The sequence below is a fragment of the Acinonyx jubatus genome, chromosome A3 (genome assembly GCF_027475565.1).
Source record: "Acinonyx jubatus isolate Ajub_Pintada_27869175 chromosome A3, VMU_Ajub_asm_v1.0, whole genome shotgun sequence".
NCBI classification, from domain to species: domain Eukaryota; kingdom Metazoa; phylum Chordata; class Mammalia; order Carnivora; family Felidae; genus Acinonyx; species Acinonyx jubatus.
Window position 1 is genome coordinate 63,882,455 of NC_069388.1, and position 21,053 is coordinate 63,903,507.

The 21,053-nt window shown below is 36.7% G+C and overlaps 1 protein-coding gene across 5 annotated transcripts in view; it reads right to left on the reverse strand.

Moving 5' to 3' along the window:
- SRBD1 (S1 RNA binding domain 1) overlaps positions 1–21,053 on the reverse strand; it is a 385,358-nt gene that overhangs the window by 274,067 nt on the left and 90,238 nt on the right. For all 5 annotated transcript variants that reach the window (XM_053200547.1, XM_053200548.1, XM_027072539.2 and 2 more), the window contains exon 15: positions 8,415–8,506. In XM_053200547.1, coding sequence (XP_053056522.1) covers positions 8,415–8,506 — 92 coding nt within the window. The remainder of the gene's footprint in view (positions 1–8,414; positions 8,507–21,053) is intronic.

Genomic DNA, 21,053 nt, shown 5'->3' on the forward strand with positions numbered 1-21,053 from the left:
GGGCACCTCACGCTTTAACAAACAAATATATATATATTTGTTTTACTTTTAAATAATCCTGATTATGACATACATTTGCACATCAAATATGTTACTAGGACAAGATCCTGATAATGATGAGTAACTGACGGAATCATATTTTACTGCAACCAGAGACCACGTCAGTTGCTTGATGAACACACTTGTTCTGCCTTAAATACAATTGCAAGTTTGACTGTGATCCGAGTCTCAAATGCTTGACTCTTAACACATTCACAGTTCTAAATCACAACCCTTTCTTGAACATCACAATCCATGTTCAAGAGATTTGAGTTAGCTTCAAACATTCCTTTATCTGTTGTCATGGTTTTATACTTGGTCATCATTTATTGTCTTTTTTTTTTTTTTTACAAAATGTTAACAAAATTTCATATCTAATTTAGATTAAAAGATAGATTTAGCTGGAGAAAAGAAATGTAATATGAATACTAAGGATGCCTACAAAGACAGCTCTTTTTTTTTTTCTTTTCCCCAGTAATATCGTTACATTGGGTCCTTACCTACAAACAGCTTTCTTCTAAATTCAAGAAAGCTAGTCAGTGTCATCTACTTACACAGATGGTTGGATGAAATACAAACTCAGTTAGTGAAAACATGAAGGCCATCAGAGGAGATCCCATGCCTGTTCTTGTGTTAAACTGTTCAAGGTCTGGCAACAGAAGCCACCTCATGCAAGGGACTATCATGTTCTCTTGTCACTGATTTGTTCCATCTCTTCACCAGAGATAAGACCTACTCTGAGCATCACGTTCACTGCATGGTCACTCAAGTCTTTTTCATATCTTTATTATTACTTCTAACATACAGTGACAATGGCAGCTTACAAAGCTAGCAGACAGCGATAAGCTGGTGTCATATAATCTGCCTATTTCCCCACCAAAGAGATGGGAACTCCAAGGCCTTCACATACACTTTCTTTTCAAACCTCACAAAAGGTTAATAATGAGTGCAAGCACTGCAGGTTACAGGGGAAATGCCTCCCCCCAGTAATCACACGTATAATTACACAGTAAGAATAGATGCCACCAGGGAAACATCTCATAGTCTCTGAAAGCAAGCAGCATTCCTTTATTCTAGCCAATAAGACTGATTTTCAAACACATACATAGTCAAAATACTTTCAGATTTAAAACAAAAAACAAACAAACAAGAACCCACAACAGTAAACCAAGTGAAAAAATACAGGCATCAGAACATTCATTGCAGGAAGGCAATATTAGAAATAAAAAAATAAAAAAAAAGACATTAAATAAGTAAATCTCTCAAATCTACCCCTTCAGGAAAACCCACATTATGAAAATCTATACTTAGAAACTGGTTAGACAGTTGTATAAGTTGTTAAGTGTGAGCAGATTTCCATACTTTAAAAAGTTTTTCAATACACAAAAGGGTTTTAACTTATTTTCGACCTGGTTCCTCCCTAACTGGTTCACTGCTAGCATCTCCTCTGTTCATCCTGATATTGCTAAATGCAGCAACAATAAACTGGACATGACAGTTCTCCAGTACGTCCTAAGAGCCTCTGGAATTACAGTGTCCCCAATACACAACCTCTACATAGATCCTAATATTTCCAGAATTGGTGTTTTGCTTTCAGATGCTACTCACTCTACAGAGCATAAAAACCCAAGCATGGGAGAGATGGGAGACAAGAGGAAAATGACCATTGTTCATTTGAAGGATGTTCATTGTTCTTGAAGGAGGTAACTTAAACATTGTTTGAAGTAGCACTGGAAAGTTGTATGTCCAGGCTTTCAAGAGAAGATAGTGCTGTCAGGGTACACAAGAAAGAAGTTATTTAATTAACAGTAATGCCTACCCGTAGGTTGAGAATGATCAGGCTGACAACAGATTCCTGAAGGTAAGAGACAGATAGGTAGCTCAGGCAAAGGGAATTATATAGAGTGCTGATAAAGAGAATGAAGAGAAAGGAAGAGTCATGGTCCAAAGGTTGGGGGCACATTCACACTGTGAGAAAGAGAAGAAAAGGTTGACATAGTGAAAGAGACAGAGAATAAACAGGGAGGAAAGCATAGCAGTAGATAGAAAACAAAATTCTAGAAAATGTTTAACACAGAGTTACCATATGTCCCCCAATTTTTACTCGTAGGTGGTATACACTCAAGAAAAGTGAAAACATATGTCTACATAAAATGTTATTCATGAATGTTCATAGCAGCATCATTTATAACAGCTAAAAAAGTGAAAGCAACCCAAATATCTATCAACAGATGAACGAATGAACAAAATGTGATATACTCATACAATGGAAAGTTATTTGGCAATGGGAAGGAATGAAGTGCTGATACATGCTACAGCGTGAATGAACCTTGAAAATATTATGCTAAAGTGGAAGAAGCCATGTACAAAAGACCACATGTTGTAATGATTCCATTTATATGAAATGTTGGCAATAGGCAAATCCATACAGACAGAAAGTAGATTCGTATTTATCAGAGGCTGGGGGGAAGAGGGCAAGGGGGACTGTTGCTAATGGGTGCTGGGTTTCTATTTGGGATGAAACTGTTCTACAGTTAGATAGAGGTGATGGCCGCACATCTGACTGTACTAAAACATACTGACTTATCCACTTTAAAAGGGCAAATTTGAGGCTGTGTAAGTTATATGTCAATGAAGTGGTTATGTATTTTTATTTTTTTTTAGGTTTATTTATTTATTTTGAGAGAGAGAGAGAGAGAAAGCACAAGTGGGGGAGGAAAAGAGAGAGAGGGAGAGAGAGAGAGAATCCTAAGCAGGCTTTGCCTTGCCAGAGCAGAGCCCGACGTGGGGCTTGAACTCATGAATCATGGGATCATGACCTGAGCTGAAATCAAGTCAGATGCTTAATCAACTGAGCCACCCAGGCACCCCTATATATTTTTAAATGTAGTATATCCAAACATATGCCAAATACTATTTTGCCCACATGATGTCAATATATCTCTATATCACTGTTACTATTCACCATCGTTCAGGAAATTCTAGTCAACGCAACTGAACAAGAAAAGGAAGGTACAATTACTGAAGAGATAGAAACTAGATGATGATGATGATGACGACGATTTGCAGATGATGACTGACTACCTAGAAAACCCAAGCAAGTCAACTGAAAAAATATCAAAACTAGCAACATTTCAACTGGCTGGTTTTAAAAGACACCCAGACAATAAAATAACTAAGCAGTACCATATGCCAACAACCAATAAGAAAATACCACGGAGGACAATCCATTTACTGTGTTGTATATCGCCTGCGAGTAATAAAAATAAAGTGTACAGGGGCCCCTGGATGACTCAGTCGGTTAAACATCCAACTTTGACTCACGGTTTGTGAGTTTGAGCCCCACATCGGGCTCTGTGTCTGACAGCTCAGAGCCTGGAGCCTGCTTCTGTGTCTCCCCCTCTCTCTGCCCCTCCCCCGCTCATGCTCTGTGTCTGTCTCTCAATAATAAATAAATGTTAAAACAAATTTTTTTAAGTGTACAGAATGTAGATAAAAGTGCCAATTTAACAGAAAGAAGTTCACTTTATATTCTAGAGATTTAAAAATATTAATTAAATGGCTCTAAAATTTATATGGAAAAAAAGAAATGCATAAGAAAAGCACCATTAAGGGGCATCTTGGTGGCTCGGTTGGTTAAGCATCCGACTTCAGCTCAGGTCATGATCTCGTAGTTGTGAGTTCAAGCCGTGCATCAGTCTCTGTGCTGACAGCTCGGAGCCTGGAGCCTGCTTCCAATTCAGTGTGTGTGTGTGTGTGTGTGTGTGTGTGTGTGTGTGTGTGTGTGTGTGTCTGCCCCTCCCGCGCGCGCGCGTCTGTTGTGTGTGTGTGTGTGTGTGTGTGTGTGTGTGTCTCTCTTTGCCCCTCCCGCGCGCTCGCGCGTCTGTTGTGTGTGTGTGTGTGTGTGTGTGCGCGCGCGCGCTCTCTCTCAAAAATAAATTTTAAAAAAACATTAAAAAAAGAAAAGTGCCATTAAAAGAAGATTAAAGCAAATCACGTCATAAGCCACAGTAATTGAGAGCTTCTTGCATTGTGGCACATTAGACAGACCAATGAAAAGATGACAAAAAGGATACATAGGAATTTAGTCTTTAATATATGGTAACTTATTAAATGGGAAAAATGTAACTCGATGTGTAAAGGGAGACAACTCAACTGCTACTGAGACAAAATTAAGCATTAGAGGGAAAAATTCTGTTACAGCAAAAAGAGGGGCAGGGAGCACAGACTGAGTGCTAAAGGTAAGCAACCAGAGCTTTGGCATGTGGTTAGGCAGGATGTACAGTGTACAACCTGCACCACTGTATGTAGCACCCTTGAAAGCACTGTTTCCCTCTCCTTCATAATATGCCTTCTATCTGAAGGATAAAAAGGTATGGGTTTTGGTCTTCAGTTCTATGAAATATCTAGGATCTTAAAGCTTCTAAAGCGAATAAACTTCCTGCTTAAAAGACTGTAATAACTGTATTCTCCTAAATCTGCCTTATTCTGGGGGTGCCTGGGTGGCTTGGTTGGTTGAGTATCCAATTCTTGATTTTGGTTCAGGTCATGATCTCAAGGTTAGTGAGATTTAAAAAAATTTGCCTTATTCTGTTATCTAAAAATATGACATATTCTGTTATCTAAGAATATCAAAGTGGAAATTTTTATTTCTAAAGTCCAACACTCACCTCATTTTAAATTTCCCCTTGCCATCAGACAGCAACAGAGGAAGGTAAGTAAAATTTCCCAGTGCTGTCTTTTTTCATTCAACAACTCCAAATAAGAATTTTTTCATTATAAAGCTTATTAATGATCTTGATCCCCTAATTAATAACTACATTTCTGAACAAGAAGCTGACAAATCTGTTGACCTGATAAAAATATTCTTTATCTTGATTGTGGTGTCAGTGGTTGTGGTTACCCGACTAGTTTAAGTTTTTCAAAATGCATAGACAAATTCAAAAATTCACCTAAAAGGGTGAATTTTATTTTATGTAAAGTTTATTTAAATGAATGAAATATCTTTCATTTCTCTAAGGATGTAAAAGTTTTTCTTCTTTTTCTAAAGTCTTTATTTCACCCAAGTGGCTTCTGTACTGTCCCCTCCCCCCTTTAACAGTGTAAGTTTCCTTAAATGACAGGTGACCCTTGACTGTCCATCAGGAAGAGGGTACCAAAAAGCTGCCTCTAAGTGCTTTGCCTAAATGTGAAGTTTATCAGCTGTGGGCTTCATTATATGGTGATTTGGCCCATTTCTGTTTGTACCTCTGATCTCAGTTCTTTAGGTATTTTCTCTTGTCTAGGTGTCAGAATTCCCCTATCTCCTGCATGGAGGGCTTAGTGCTCTCCAAGATCTCTACATCAGCATGTAAGTAATTATTTAATCCCTTCTTCAGTAGGTACCCCAACTCTCATGTATAACCTGTGTCCTCCAGTATACAGACTTTCTGTTTAGCCCTCTCCAGAGAAACAAATCTCCGGTCTTCTGCAAAGGTGAAAGAACAATCACTTAACTGTGTGGAATGGAAGGTCTTTTTTTTTTAATTGAAGTGAAATTACGTAACATAAAATTAACCAATGAGTACAATTCAGTGGCATTTATTATACTTACACTGTTGTACAAACCACCACCTCTATCAAGTTCCAAAACAGTTTCAACGCCTCCCAAAGAAAACCCTATACCCATTAAGCAGTCCCTCTTCATTTTCCCCTCTTCTCAGTGCCTGATGACAACCAATCAGCTTTCTGCTTTTATAGCTCAGCCTATTTTGTACATTTCATATAAATGCAACCATACAATATGTGGCATTTCGTGTTGGCTTCTTCTACTCAGCATGTTTCCAAGGTTCATCCATGTTGTGGCACATGTCAGTACTTCTTTTCTATGGCTAAAAATAATATCCCATTGTATGGATATGCCACGTTTTGTTTATCCATTCAGCCACAGATGGACTTTGGGTTGTTCCCAGCTTTGGGCTACTGTGAATAGTGCTGCTACAAGCACAGTGTACAAGTATTTTGTTTGAGTCCTTGTTTTCAACTTTGAGTATACACCTAGGAGTGGAATTGCTGGGTTTAACTTGGTCTAATTGCCCTTTAAACAAAACTTTCAATCAATCCTCTTACTTTAGACCCACCCACTACCCTCACAAGATACTTCTAAAGGTAACCTGGTGAATTTCCTGAACCTATAAGGGTTCCATGACCACTTCAGGTTAGTTCTCTGTTTTCTACATGCTCTCTTAGTATTCAACTCTCTCAAGTTGGCTACCTTACTTCTTATTCAGTCATCTGCTTACCTAGCTTCAAAATGATTGCTGCTGTTCTTTCCTCTCCATCCTCCTTGTCCTGAGTTTCTGCCTTCTTTCTGTCATATTACTGTCATTTTGGTGGGAGTTCAGAAAGGAGTAAAGGAATAACAGGTATACTCAATCTTCTTTTTTAAGTCAGAAATCTGTAATAAACATTTTAATATCACCTACTTACTATTCTATCTATCCAATTGAAATGCCTCTCATGTATGATGAACTTATTATGGGAGACTATAAGCACATATAAGGATAACCTCTGCTTTCAATAGGCTGACAAACAGGTCAGAAGATGTAGTGATCGGAAGGTCATCTTATGTTATGTTTAACACTGTATGCATGTTAAGGTTCTGTTACGTTCAGACAGAGTAAACTTACAGAGGGTTAAAAAGTAAAACCCCCATCCATAGGTAGCACAGGTCTCAAATGAAGTATAAAGTCATCCCTGGCATCAGTCACTAGGAAAGAGAAGGACCTCTGGTCAGAAATCAGGAATTGAAAAGGTGGCGGCCCTAGAAAACCAAGAATGGAGACTCCGAGCTTCTTTCAGTATTTGCCTTCAGGACCACTCCTGGAAGACTCAATATGTCTAGGTAGATTTTTTCAGTTGATATGGATCAAACATAGTCACTGCCATACAAGAGCAAGCTGAATCACAGAAGGAAGGCATACCTGTGGTGAATCACACACTGAAGACACAGCCAGCCTTTGGAATCTGAGTAAATAGGACCATATAATGATTCCTCTTTTTATTATCTCCTATTTTCAGAGAGTCTTGTTGGGATGTTGTAATCCTGTCTCACCCACAACACTGTGACAATTACCCATGTAGGCCAGTGGTGAAGAGGAAACAGCAGCCCCCGTAGCAGTGGGAGGTCTGAGAGACTGCCACCCCCCAGACGATATTTCTCTCAAACGTTCTGTTAGAAGATTATCTTTCAGTGCCACCAACTTGGAAGGTTTTGAATTTTATTATTTAAGAAAGAAAAGCATCCTTTTATTATAGAAGTACATATATATATACTTATTCATTATGTGGCCTCTTTAAGCCTTGGTTTCCTCATCTGTAAAGTGGGAATAATAAATGTCTCAAAGGGCAACTATGAGACTAAGGCAATTATTAGCAGTTCCCAATATGATTACTATATCTCCTCCTCCGACCGAGCACATGGCAAGGAGACAAAGCCCACACTGAACTGCTGTGACAGGGAAAAGTTTCACAGAAGGATCAAAATTTTGAGCTGGGATCTGAGTTTGAGAAGATGACCATGTTAGACAGGGGACTGTATCATGGAGCAAACAATCAAAGGGAAACTACAAGCTCTTTTGGATGTAAGTAGGCTTTTAGCCTCAGATTAATGCAAAAAATTTCAAATATGTATCTCCAGGTACATATTTCAAGAATAGCCAATGAAACTTGAAGAATAGCCAATGAAATTTTAAGTTAAAATTTTTTTCAAAAGTCCCTTTCTAACAAAGTCTAAATTTCCAGCTATTACACAGAAAAGTGTTCTGACCAGAGTTAACATTTTCCTTATAATACAAATTATTTTCACAGGACATATCAAACTATCTTAATTTCTTCACACACAAGATTTTAACTATTCCACAAAACAGAAACCAAAGCAACTTAATGTGACTAAACTCAAAGCAGGCTGTTTTAAACATTAAATGAAACCGCATTAGCAAGACAAGAGAAACTGGTCATCTGACAAATATTTAGCAATAAACTATGCGTGTTTAATTTGCAATATAAATATATTTAGGTTAATATATTAATTTTGCCAATAAAAAGCTATAATAAATAATATTTTATAGTAATAATATGAGATCTTAGAGTATCTTATTAATTTTATTATTAACTTTCAAGCATTTAATTTTACTAAAGGCATTTTAGGCTAATTTCTAGTATTCTTCCTCTTCTGTTCCATAATTCTAATTATCCTAATCAACCACTTTCTTCCTAACATGCCAATTCTTATGTATATATCTTCTAAATGATTTTGGATAAATATTTTGCTTGCTTAAAACATAAGTCCAAAGTATCACAATCACATGCTTTTGTGATGGTTCGTAGTTTCTTACCTGCACTTCTCAAATTAGGGTCCAGCCCCGGCATCTCTTTGTTAGCTTCAGGGCTGACACTGTAGATTGATGCCCCTGCTTCACTGACGATACTGAGAAGAAACAAAAGGGGGAATATAATTTTCCAAACTTTCTGCCTGGTCGAAGAAAATAAATGAATAAGACTGGGTATTATAAGAAAAAAAAAACAAAACACCTGTTCTCTTTTTATTTCAGTGGTACCTATAGCATTTAATTTTTCATAAACATGAAGTGATCAAGTAACGTTTGTGTTCTGCATAGAGGAAATACAGAGGTTTATTATTTTTTAGGTTTATTTATTTTTTGAGAGAGAGAGAGAGAGAGAGAGACAGAGAGAGACAGAGAGAGAGTGAGCAAGCAGGGGAAAGGCAGAGAGAAGGGGAAGAGAGAATCCAAAGCAGGGGCCAAGCTGTCAGCGCAGAGCCCAATGCAGGGCTCGAATCCACAAACCATGAGATGGTGAGCTGAGTCAAAAAGCAAGAGTTAGATGCTTAACTGAGTCACCCAGGTGCCCCAGAAATACACAGGTTTAAATACATAATGAATTCATTCAGTTGTTTCCTGTCCATAGTAATCAAATAGATTATAGAAAAACACAATGGATACTCTCCCCTGATGCCAACTTCAAATTTCCAGAATACACTGAAATTCTCTTTATAATCCGCTGTTGACTGACACTTAATGACTCCCAACTGAGTTAACCATTCTAAAGCATCATGGAAAGCACATACACATGTGTGTGGATATGTACATACGTGGATATATACAAAAACCACTGCCATAGACACTTCCATTATTATTACTCAATTATAATGAACAACCACAATGTGAACAGGAAGGGGATCAGATGGGATATTATCCCACTTCTTTTCAGGAGAATCTAAAATCATCCTTCAGTAAACTTGAAGCCTTTGACCTCAGGCAGTTGGTCAAACCATTTCATTTCAGCATCTATTTAATCAAAGCATCCCATACATCATCCTCTTCCTTTCTTCTTTGCCTCCAAATACTTCATACACCACTCTTCTGCAGCTGACCTGTTTATGGTGGTTGGCATCACTACAGTTCATTGAACATTTTTAAAATTAGAGGCATTTTTTTATGACAAAACACACAAAGAAACATCATCTACCCTTAGAATTTACAAGACCTATACCTCTCTGCTGTGCCATCTAGGCATTAAGACTCAAAAGCAGAAACATATTAGCACTTAATTTTTAATCCACTATTAGAAACTTCTTCCCTTCTCTGTTCCTCAATATTTACTTCAATTATAAGACAAGTTTAGTGGATACCTTTTAAATATTGCCCCCTTTTAAGAGCTGAACACTGATAAAGAAAAGTGTGAAAAAGTTAGTTTGCTACCCCTTGTGTTTCAAGAACTCTTGACCGAACTTTGACAACAATTAAAAACCACCAAGATTTGAGAAGATTATTTTGGGGAATATGAAGATTTATATTTTTTTGCAACCAAGTCTACTGTCCTAAATTTCATAATAGGAAAAATGAACACGCTGTGATTGAAAAGCAAGGCTGTTTATCCTGTTCCTCATCAATACTACCCCCGGGATACAAAAGGAGGTAAATGAGTGTGTATTACAAAATTTGCTTTAACAGATAAGTAATATGCCCAAGGTCATTTGGAAGGTAAACTACTGAGGTGGATTTGAACCCTAATCTGCTTGAAACCCAAGAATGAGCTCTTAACCAGCAGAAAGAAGCACAAATAACTTCTGAATAGCTTTACAACCCTTCATTAAAATGAAAACCCATATTTTTGTACTAAACAATACATGTAATAATATCTTTTTAAAGAAGAACCATTTTCTTAAATAATGGATCCATAGGAGCACATTTCTCTCTTTCAATGCCTTCACTTCCAATCAAAAGGTAAAATGGGTTTTGTTTTCTGTGTCTAACAGAACCTAAAGCATGGAGAAGGTCAAATATGTTCTGTGATTTCAGAGATGGACTTTAAAATGAAAAGGTAATTGTGCTTTTTCTTCAATATAAGAGTTAGATTCTGCTTATCTTCTACTATGTAATGATCAAAGAGAAAATGTAATGTCAAATAAAGCTTGAAGTGAAGAAAACTCTTAGTGTGGCATAAGAGGATGTTAAAACCAACATACTAGAAGGGATTTTTCAGTTTCATCATAGTGGTACTTCCTTACCTGGGGCCCTTGGTCTTCTAGGCAAGGAAAAACAGGATTAATAAAAACTGTATACAAAATATTTGTGTTTATCCATTTTTTCTAGGAAAAGGGATTATAGTTTTCACTGATTACTTAAAGAAATCCACAACCCCAAAAGAGGTTAGGAAGCACCATCACAGTATAAGAATATTCAGACACTAGTCATGGAAAATCTGGTTTCAAACACAAATCAACAGTCTAACAAAGTTTTGTTTTGTTTTGTTTTTCCTAAAAAAACCTAGAGCATCCATGAAGTGCAGGCTGGACCTATTATTAAGGGAAAAGAATATTTTTTAAAATTTCACCACAGATTTATTTTCTATCATTTCAAGAAGCCTCCAAAATTACCACTATTAAGTAAAGGAGACTGAAGTGGTAAATACAAATTCCAATTAACTGTGGCCTTTAGCAACTTGGTACCTGAGAATTTTCTGGGTGATTCACTGTCTCTTGGAAGGTATAATTCTCAGTAGACTGAGGGAAACTGTTGCAAAGAAAAACACTCAGATAATAAATATTCCTCCAAATACCACACTGCCACTTCTTTTAAACAGAGGAATACAAAACAGATGTGACACACTGCACCAAAAGATTTTAGATTAACATTAATATTAAATCAATACAAAATGTAGTAAATTTCATATGCTTTAGTTATTACATAGCATGGGTCCAATAAACAGTTCAGTACTAAGCACAGATCAGAATGCTCCAATAATCTAAATGAACAGAAAAACCTCAACACTGACTTCTTCAATATAAAACACTGAAGGACCTAAGAAGTGTATGTGGCAAGAATTAAATGAAACAAATCAAGCTGGGAGTGGTGATGATTTTTTCCAGGAGAAGCTGAGAAGAACAAAAGTTATAATGACCCCACCCCAAATATCCTATTTGGATTTCAAGGATAGACATTCAGAGAGCATGCTAGATTTTATAAGCCACTTTCTGTGTATTGCAAGTTTCCCAATAAATTATTGGAAAAGTACTCCAATTATCTCTAATATATTTTGAAAAAAGCAAAAAGGAACTTTACATAAAATTCAGACAGCTCCTGATTTAATAAATATTATATTCCATAAAACAAATTTCTCTCAGGTGTAAAGAAACTGGACTCATAATCTTAGCAATTTGATTACTTTCTTTATTTTGCCATAAAGCAGACAAGACTTTGAGCAGAACTTAGTATTTGGGGGGAATTTAAATGAGAGAATTGTAAATGAACTAAGGGTTCAATATTATTATAGTGCTCTGAAGTTCCTTCAATGAAATTGCTGGTACATGTAAATACCTAAATATATATATATATATGGCAAATATCTCAAGTGTTAAAAATAGGAAAGTACATTTCAGGAGCTACCACACTGGACTCACATTTTACCAGATATATATGTTACTGTAATAATGCTCTGTAATTAAATAGGTATTTTTAAAAACACTTAATCAAACTCAGCATGATTTTAGGGTCTCTTTTATTTAAAAATATACAAACCATACACTCAAAACTAAAAACTGAAATGCCCACAACACAGATGCATTTATTCTTAAATTCATTTTTTTAAATTTTAATAAAAACTCTTTAAGTTAAAAATGCTAAATTTTGTTATCTCAAGTAAAATCCAATATTACATAAATCTGACCATTTATCAATATAATTTTATTTTTTTTAAAACTAGGCTTAAACTACAGAATTTGTAAGTATCTTCTGCCAAAAGAGATTGTATGTTGATGAATCTTTTAAAACCCAGTTCTCAAGTAGTTTTCTTAGAGTGACTATTCATTCTGACAATAAGAAAATGGCAATTTTCTTTTACGAAATTGAGATGGAGGGTGAGGATTCCTTTCATGAGACAGGGGAACTAGCCATTTGTTTTTTTAAGTTATTAGGCTAATAGTTTTCACATTCATTTACAAGGTTACATGATGTCTCCTCTCTTCTCCCCATTTCCCAAATATGAAAATAGCTTTGTTTTCTCTTATTTTAAATCACATGCCTCCTCACGTTAACAGGAGAATTTAATTCAAAGGTAATCTACTTAAATGAAAATGCAGTTATTTAGGAAGATATCAAAATCAGCCAGGATATATTGCTTAAATTAACAAAAACTGATGTGTTTTTAATTCTTTTCAAAAGTACATTGGAATTCCTCAAACCTTACTGTTAGCTAACAGCTTTCATATCTTCCTTCTGCCCACCAAAAAAATAATAATAATACACACTAACTACTAGGTTAAATGCACAGCTTATTTCACTACAGTTTTTAAAAATAATTGATCTAAAAACTCTTCTTCCAAATTTTCAGACTGAGAAACATTCATATGGAGAGAGAGTAAATGCTTTGAGCTAAGCTCCACAACAAGTAATACATAGTACTAAAAAAGTTAGGCAACACAGACCTGGATTCTGTGCTCTGCACACAAGATAACCTGTTCTAAAGTATGAAAGGACGGCTGTTGTCCTTTAGGGATAGGAAACAAGGCCCAAACCAAAACCCCGTGAACACAAGGCGCTCTAGGATTTAATGGTTAAAGTACAAAGTTTATTTCTAGGACAATATCAAAGCAATTTTAAGTTCCTATATTTAGTGATGAACTGTCATTTCAGGGAGTTTCAAATGAGCAATGTCTAGTCACTTTAAAAACTAGGGTAACCTGGTGATGATAAGGAAGTAAGGAAACAAGCAAAATCATAAACTGTTAAAGAGGTTTAAGCTGTAGAACTCTTCTGGATGGTATCCTGAAAATATAAATCAGAAGTTAAAAAAATATGCATCCTTTCTGAATCAGCTATTATATTTTTAAGAATTTATACAAAACATATTTAAAAATACACAAAAAATTAACAAGTGCTATTTGTCAGAGCATAGCTTTTTTTTTTTTTAATTTTTTTTTTCAACGTTTATTTATTTTTGGGACAGAGAGAGACAGAGCATGAACGGGGGAGGGGCAGAGAGAGAGGGAGACACAGAATCGGAAACAGGCTCCAGGCTCTGAGCCATCAGCCCAGAGCCTGACGCAGGGCTCGAACTCACGGACCGCGAGATCGTGACCTGGCTGAAGTCGGACGCTTAACCGACTGCGCCACCCAGGCGCCCCTGTCAGAGCATAGCTTTAATGGAAAGAAACTGAAAACAAAAACCCCTATCATTAGAGGGTTCATTAAATGAAAAGCTATACTGTCATTAAAAATTAGTTGCCAAAAACTAAGTGAAAAAAAAAATGGTTATAAGACTAAAACATGAGGGGTATTTGGGTGGCTCAGTCAATTGAGCTTCTGACTCGATTTTGGCTCAGATCATGATCTGGCAGTTTGTGAGGTTGAGACCCTGCGACAGGCTCTGCCTAGTTGGGATTCTCTCTACCTCTCTTTGCCCCTTCCCAGCTCATGCTCTCTCTCTCTCAAAATAAATACATAAACTTAAAAACAAAAAAAGGACTATGATAAGACCAATCTAATATTTTAAAATTTACCTAAATTTTTACATAAAAAGAAAAAAAGACTTATGTGATGTTAAAAGTACTTAAATGAGTTACTCCTTTAATTGCATTCTTGTTTTTTTCTTAATTTTTCCTCAATAGCCATGTAATATTTGTAAACAGAAAAAGTTTAAAATTTAAGTTTAAAATAACAATTGCTAGTTGCCACAAAAGATGGTATCACATAGCACCCAACATTCTCTTTTATTCTACCAAACTTTCTTGTACAGTTATTAAAGTTATTTTGAATTTGATATGGGTAAACATATCATTTGTTACAAATAACTTCCACACATGGCTTCTAGATCTCAAACAATAAGTTTTATGACATTGCCATAACCAAAGAAAGCTGGAGCAGAAAGAACAAGTTCTCAATTTATACACACAGGCTAGATAAGAAACAAATGTATGATGAAAAATTTTACAAGAAATTACATATTTCATATATCCTTAAGTTTTACTCAGTCCTCGGCCTCTGAATCCACTTCCCAAGTTATCCTTCATGATCACCAAGGAACAATCAGTTCACTACCCACAGCGTACCAGAAGCAAGGTGACACGGTAGTGTGCCAGGAAAGCAGGGTGCGTGGAAAAAAAAAAAACAAAAACCACTAAAAACAATATGGTGAAAGAGAAAAAGAAAACACACAAGCTCAAGATTTCAATAGCGCCAAAGAAGTTCACCTTCAGATATGTAACACTAGCACCATCTGGTGGATGACTCGTTAGAAACAATTCAATTGCTAGTTTTAAAAAAGAGAGAAAGAAAAGAAAAAAGCATAATTCCAAGCCTTCTTTCAAAATCTGAGCATTTTCCAAAGAGAATAAGCCTGGCAAAGGTACAGTAATCACACAGAGGACCCATCATAATCCCGGGAGAACTTAAAATGTCTACCAAAGGTGGGTACGTACTCCCAGATGGACATCCTATCATACCTTACCCACACACCAAGATTTCAACAGTACAGAATTCCCTCGGCTACCTTTCCTTCAGTGCCCCATACATAGATAAAAAGAACACTTTGCAGCCACAGAGAAAAAAAAAAAAGGAAGACCCAAATTAGCAACTATGGAGCAGAACTTTAATTTGGAGTTTGAGCTTCCTCAGAGCACCAGCTACCTATCCTTCCAGGCTCTAAACAAACCAACGGTTAGTTTTGATGCTATTTAGTATCAGAGGTCTATGTTCACAAGGATGCTATGTCTCTACAGTGGACCACTGTGTCAAAATATTACGTTGAAATCACTGGTACTACTGGCAGTAGGACATTCAATGCCAGAGATGCCAAAAATCACTGGTATCTTCAAATGCTATTATAGGGGAAAGCAACAAACACACAGGCTATACTGTCAACAAACTGAAAGACAAAAAGGATGGAGAGCTTGTCTCCCATTTGGTTTGTTTTTTTTTTTAATGTTTATTTTTTGAGAGAGACAAAGACAGAGCACCAGTGGGGGAGGGGGACAGAGAGGGAGATACAGAATCTGAAGAAGGCTCCAGGCTGAGCTGTCAGCTCAGAGCCGACACAGGCTCAAACTTATGAATGTGAGATTATGACCTGAGCCACAGTCAGACGTCCAACTGACTAAGCCACCCAGGTGCCCCTAGTCTCCCATTTGTAGGCTGGGTCCCTCCAGTGAGGTAGAAGCTACTCCTGATCAAGAATGGCTTCAGCAGAAGTGATCATCTCCACTACTCTCCACAGTAAGCATCCCTTTTATTCTCTCTCTCCCTTCCCTTCACCTTCTGCTTTCTCTTTTAAAAATCCCTTCTTTATTTCTTTTTCCCCATCTACGTTTGAGATCAACATGAAGTTGTCACAAGTACTGCATGGTACCACAAAGGGAGCTCAAGAAAAAGCTGCCACAGGAGCAACCACAAGGCCTGGAGCCTACGTGATGTCAGACTAAGCAAAAGGACAGGGCCTCCTGACTCCAAGACAAGAAAATCCGGCCCAAAGAGAGGAGCATTAACTGCAGAGGAAACTGTCATCTGCAGCAGTACTGGAAACATTCCACGTTCACTACTGATAAGACACAAAAATAATAATGACCTGATTTTACAGTGAAAATGTCCTTTGGTCAACATTTTGAAATGTGTTGATTTAAAGAACATGATGTCAACCTATCTGCCGAGTCCCCAACCCCCATACATCAAAAAGTATGCTTCTTCTGATTTTTACATTTAACTCCAAAATCGTTCATTGACTCAATTTGTACTTACTCATATAATAAACCAATTATCTGCATTTGTTTATTCTTTTTCAAACATAATGTTATTCAGATATAAATTTGAGAGTTGCACAGAGAACTGTGTAGAATTTTCTTACAAAGGGAAAAGTTTGCTTCATTAACTCATCTTTTCACCTTTTCTAGTTTATCTATGGGAGTTTATCCATTAGTAAATATGAGTTCAGATTGCTAGAGCACAGACTATTTAGAATGAAACTTACTGCAAAATATTTTATTCCTTTATTATCCACCCAATAACAGAAGTCAGGGACAGCTTGGGTGGCTCAGTCAGTTAAGTGTCTGACTCTGATTTTGGCTCAGGTCATGATCTCATGGTTGTGAGATCGAGCCCCCACGTCAGGCTCCATGTTGGGTGAGAAGCCTGCTTAAGATTCTCTCTCTCTCTTTCCCTCTGCCCCTCTCCAGCTCTCTCTCTTTCTCTAAAAAAACAAAAACAAAACAAAACAAAACCCAAAGAACCCAGAATCGGAATTACCAACTTAGAAGATATACTATTCTAATATTTGTCAGTAATAGTAAGTGTTCAATAACGCAATACTAATTATTAAAAGTTTTAAGAAAGAACAATAACAAAAAAGGGGAGAAGCAAAGGAAATGAGACAATGAAAAGTAAAATAATAACAATAATTAAAAGGACACAGACCTACTTTGCCAACAACTTGTAGCCCAGTTCCTTCTACCCACAGAATAAAGTTTTGGTAACAGCAATGGTTTGTGTTACATTCCCTAATACTCTTCTAAATATTACCATTGACAATCTCAGTGAATTTCACTAATGACACACATTGATCAATTTTCATACCCATCACCCCCCCCCCGCCCCCGCTGCTCCCCAATCCCTGTTAAGGGAGACCCTATCTAGGAACATCACCTTACACATTCACCAGCTAGCAGCCTGCAAGTTGGATTACCAAGCCCAATTCTGGAGCAACCTCTACCGTCAGAATTTCTTTTGGCCACCCGGATAATGCCAGGGAGAAAAAAAAGAAAAAGAAAAATCAAACCTGAACACACAGGCCATGCATAAATAAGATCACTACTCCAGATCAACCACTTTTCTAATCATGGTTTTTAAAGATACACTGAACAGATGGAAGGAGAGAATGAATTTCAGTTCAGCTGACTGCTCCATTTACTTCTTTATCTATAGTCAGATCTTTACTTTTTTGGGATCACTGCACATTTCTGGCTCTGCTATATTATACTGTGTAAATATTTAGGAGAAATAATTCCCTTCAAGGATCTAAATTTCCACTGTCGTTATGGCAAATGAACCTGTTTATGCTATGTTTGTTAAGTAACAGCAAGCCTAAAAGTACACAGGAATTTACTAACATATGTGGTACACAAACATCACAATCATAAAGCTTCTCGTGGGGACATAGCAAGAACATGAAAGGCCAGTTTATTTTTATTCCCACTGCCCTGTAATTTTCTTTAGCTCTACTACAACAGTCCTTAATTCAAACCTTCCCTGCAGTTACAGGAACAGGGTAGTCTGAATGTACACACACCATACTCCAAACTATCCTCATCTCATTTGACCTTCCTTGATTCTAGAACAAAGGTTCTCAAACATGATCCTGCATCAGAATGTGCTGCAGGCTATTAAACCTTAGCTCCCTGGGCCCCACCCCCAGAGTTTCTGCTCCCCGGAGGCCAAGAATTTGCATTACTAACAAATTATCTGGTGGTGCTGGCACTGCTAGGCCTAGGACCACACTTTTCATTTTATAGCTTTACTGTGGTATAATTCACAGTTCACAAAATTCACCCATCTTAAAGTGTATAATTCAATGCCTTTTAGTAAATTTTACACAAGCATCATCAAAATCCAATTTCAGAACACTTTCATCCCCAAAAGACAGTGTGTGCCCATTTACAGTTTTCATTCCCACCTCCAGCCCCAGGTATCCATTTTCTATTCACTTCATCTGGACATGTGTCATAAATGTTATCATAAAATATATGGTCTTCTGAGTCTGGCTTCTTCACTTATGAGATTTTTGAGATTCTTCCATGTTGTAGCATCAGTGTTTCCTTTTTAGTGCTGAACAGTATTCCATTGTTCTAGGTACACCACATTTTATTTATCTTTTCACCAGTTGATGGACTTTGGGGTTGGTTCCAATTTTCTGGTATTAAGAATAATGCGGCAGGGAGCCTAGGTGGCTCAGTCGGTTAAACATCTGACTCTTGATTTCAGCTCAGGTCATGATCTCACTGTTTTTGAGATCAAGCCCCCTTGTTGTGCTGCTGGCACAGAGATTGCCTGGGATTCTCTCTCAGAAAAACAAACAAAATAAAAAACAAAACAAAAACATTAAAAAAAAAAAAAAAGAATAAGTCTTTATGTTGGACACACATTTCACTTGGACAGATTCCCAGAAGTGGAAATGCTGAAGTATAAGTTTATGCCTAATTTTAAAAGAAACTGTCTAGGTGCAACTAACGAGGGCTCCAATTTATTCATTTCCTTGATGATACTTGTTATTGTCTGCCTTTTTGACTAAAGCTATTCTAGTAGTTATGTGGTATCTTTTTACTTGTAGTTTAATTTATATATCTTTAATTAATAATGATGCTGTGCATTTATTCAACGTATTTGTTGGCCTTCCCTAATCTTCTTTAGGAAATACCTATTCAAATCTGTTGCCCATTTTTAATTGGCTTGTCTCCTTGTTATTGAATCAGAAGTGTTCTTTATGCATTATAAATACAAGTCCTTTATCAGACACGTGACTTGCATACATTTTCTTCCAAATTTTGGCTTGTCCTGTCATTTTCTTAATGGTCTTTTGAAACATAACGGTTTTTAATTTTGATGAAGTCTAGGGCTATACTTTGAGAACCACTGTTCTAAAGCCTCAAAAATTCAAAAGAAATAACAAACCCTTCAAAAATGTGAAAGCTTAGTGGTTTCCCATCTACATCAGCAAATGAGTAAACGTCACTCACATCCGCTTTTCTGTTTTGTTTTGTTTTGTTTTAGCAAAGCCTATCACAACTATCATCCTAAATATATTTACTGTTTTTAGGAGGAAAAGAGAATTTGGAACTAATTGGCTTTAACATATTATGGGGTGAATAAATTCAGCTGCAAATGGGCCTGAGGTATCAACTGGGAACAATGGAAGGAATGCTAGCACTACACAATATGAACTTCTGAGCCAGTATTTTCAAAATTATTAATCAGTCCTATGGCTTTTAACACCATGCTTAAAGATGTAAGAAATATATCAACTCTACAAATTAATGGGAACAAAGATAAATGGTGCGCCATGGTAGAGATTATTGAGACAAGAGCATTCCCTGAAAGATACATTTATCTTGATATTTTTGTCTGATTTTATTAGCCTTCCTCCCTTAAGGGCCTTTTAAGACAATTCATATATCATTACAGCTCTTCCTTTGTTGAAAAGCTATTGAACCTTAAATCAAGAGGAGCCAAAGATGGCAACCAAAGTTCTAATCTTGTCTAGAACTATAACTTGCAAGTGTATGAAACATACTTTAAGAATATATAGGGTAGGTTTAATTCATGTAGAAGCAGTAGTAAGATTAGTAGTTTCTAAGGTGAAACCCAAAATACTATATGTTTATCCCTTGATGATTACCCAAAAAGTAAATCATAAGATTAAGAAGTTTATATGAACATTGTTTCTATAACCATGACCTGAGATACATATTCTGTGACTTTATGGAAAAACCCTGAAAATAGGAAGGATCCAGTTAAAAGATAAAGAAAATCCATTTGCAGCACGAGTCCCGTATATAATTCAAGTTAACCTAGAATGTAAAGCAAGAAGCTTTGATTACTGTAAGACTACCAGGCCTCCACTAAAATGTTTGCAAATATTTCTGTTCCAATGCATGGATACTGTTGATTAACACAGAAGTCATTAGTCCTCACTGCCTTCCAATTGCTGGAGACAGATTTTATATTTCTACTAATTTCCATACATTACACTACAAGGAACAAGCCTATTGGCCAATACTCACTCTCCCTTTTCCACTTAGCCACTTAAGGCCACTAAATAGAAGCTGTCCAAAGAGATGCCAGAAGATATAGTTTCACAGGTGATCCATGGGTTATCAACACAGCCTCAACAATCCCAATAACTTCACTTTTAGTCATCTTCTCATCGACCCCATTTACATTTTTTTGTTGTTGGTGGTGGTGGTGGTGGTTTTTTTCAATTAAATAACTCAAGTCAGTGGAAAACTCCTAAATTATAACAAGTTAGGGTATCACCATCTTTGTGATGTTACTGGGCTTGTGATCCAACATAAATATCAAGATATGAGAAACAGAAGAGTTTACATAATAGCACACAGCCAATTACGATTTAGCCACAAAACTGAAGGGTTAAGAATAAGCAAAATATAATAGCTTTTTAAGCTTTCATTTTATACCAGAGTTCAGCTCCTTTCCTCAATCATTTAGGTACCAGTTACTACAAGGAACAAACTCAACAGGTTAGCACTTCTGTCTTTTATTCACCAGTCTTTCCTCTGGATGGCTCAAGGCAGAAAAAAACAGAAGCAGCAAGGACCTCAAATAAGATGTCTTACTCCTGGCCATTGAAGATTTGACAGTCATTAGTGTGTGCATGTGTATGGCAATACAGTCATAAAAGAAGCTCGTCCTTGAAAATATGCAATTTCCTAGTGAGGTTCTTAATAAAAATGAGGA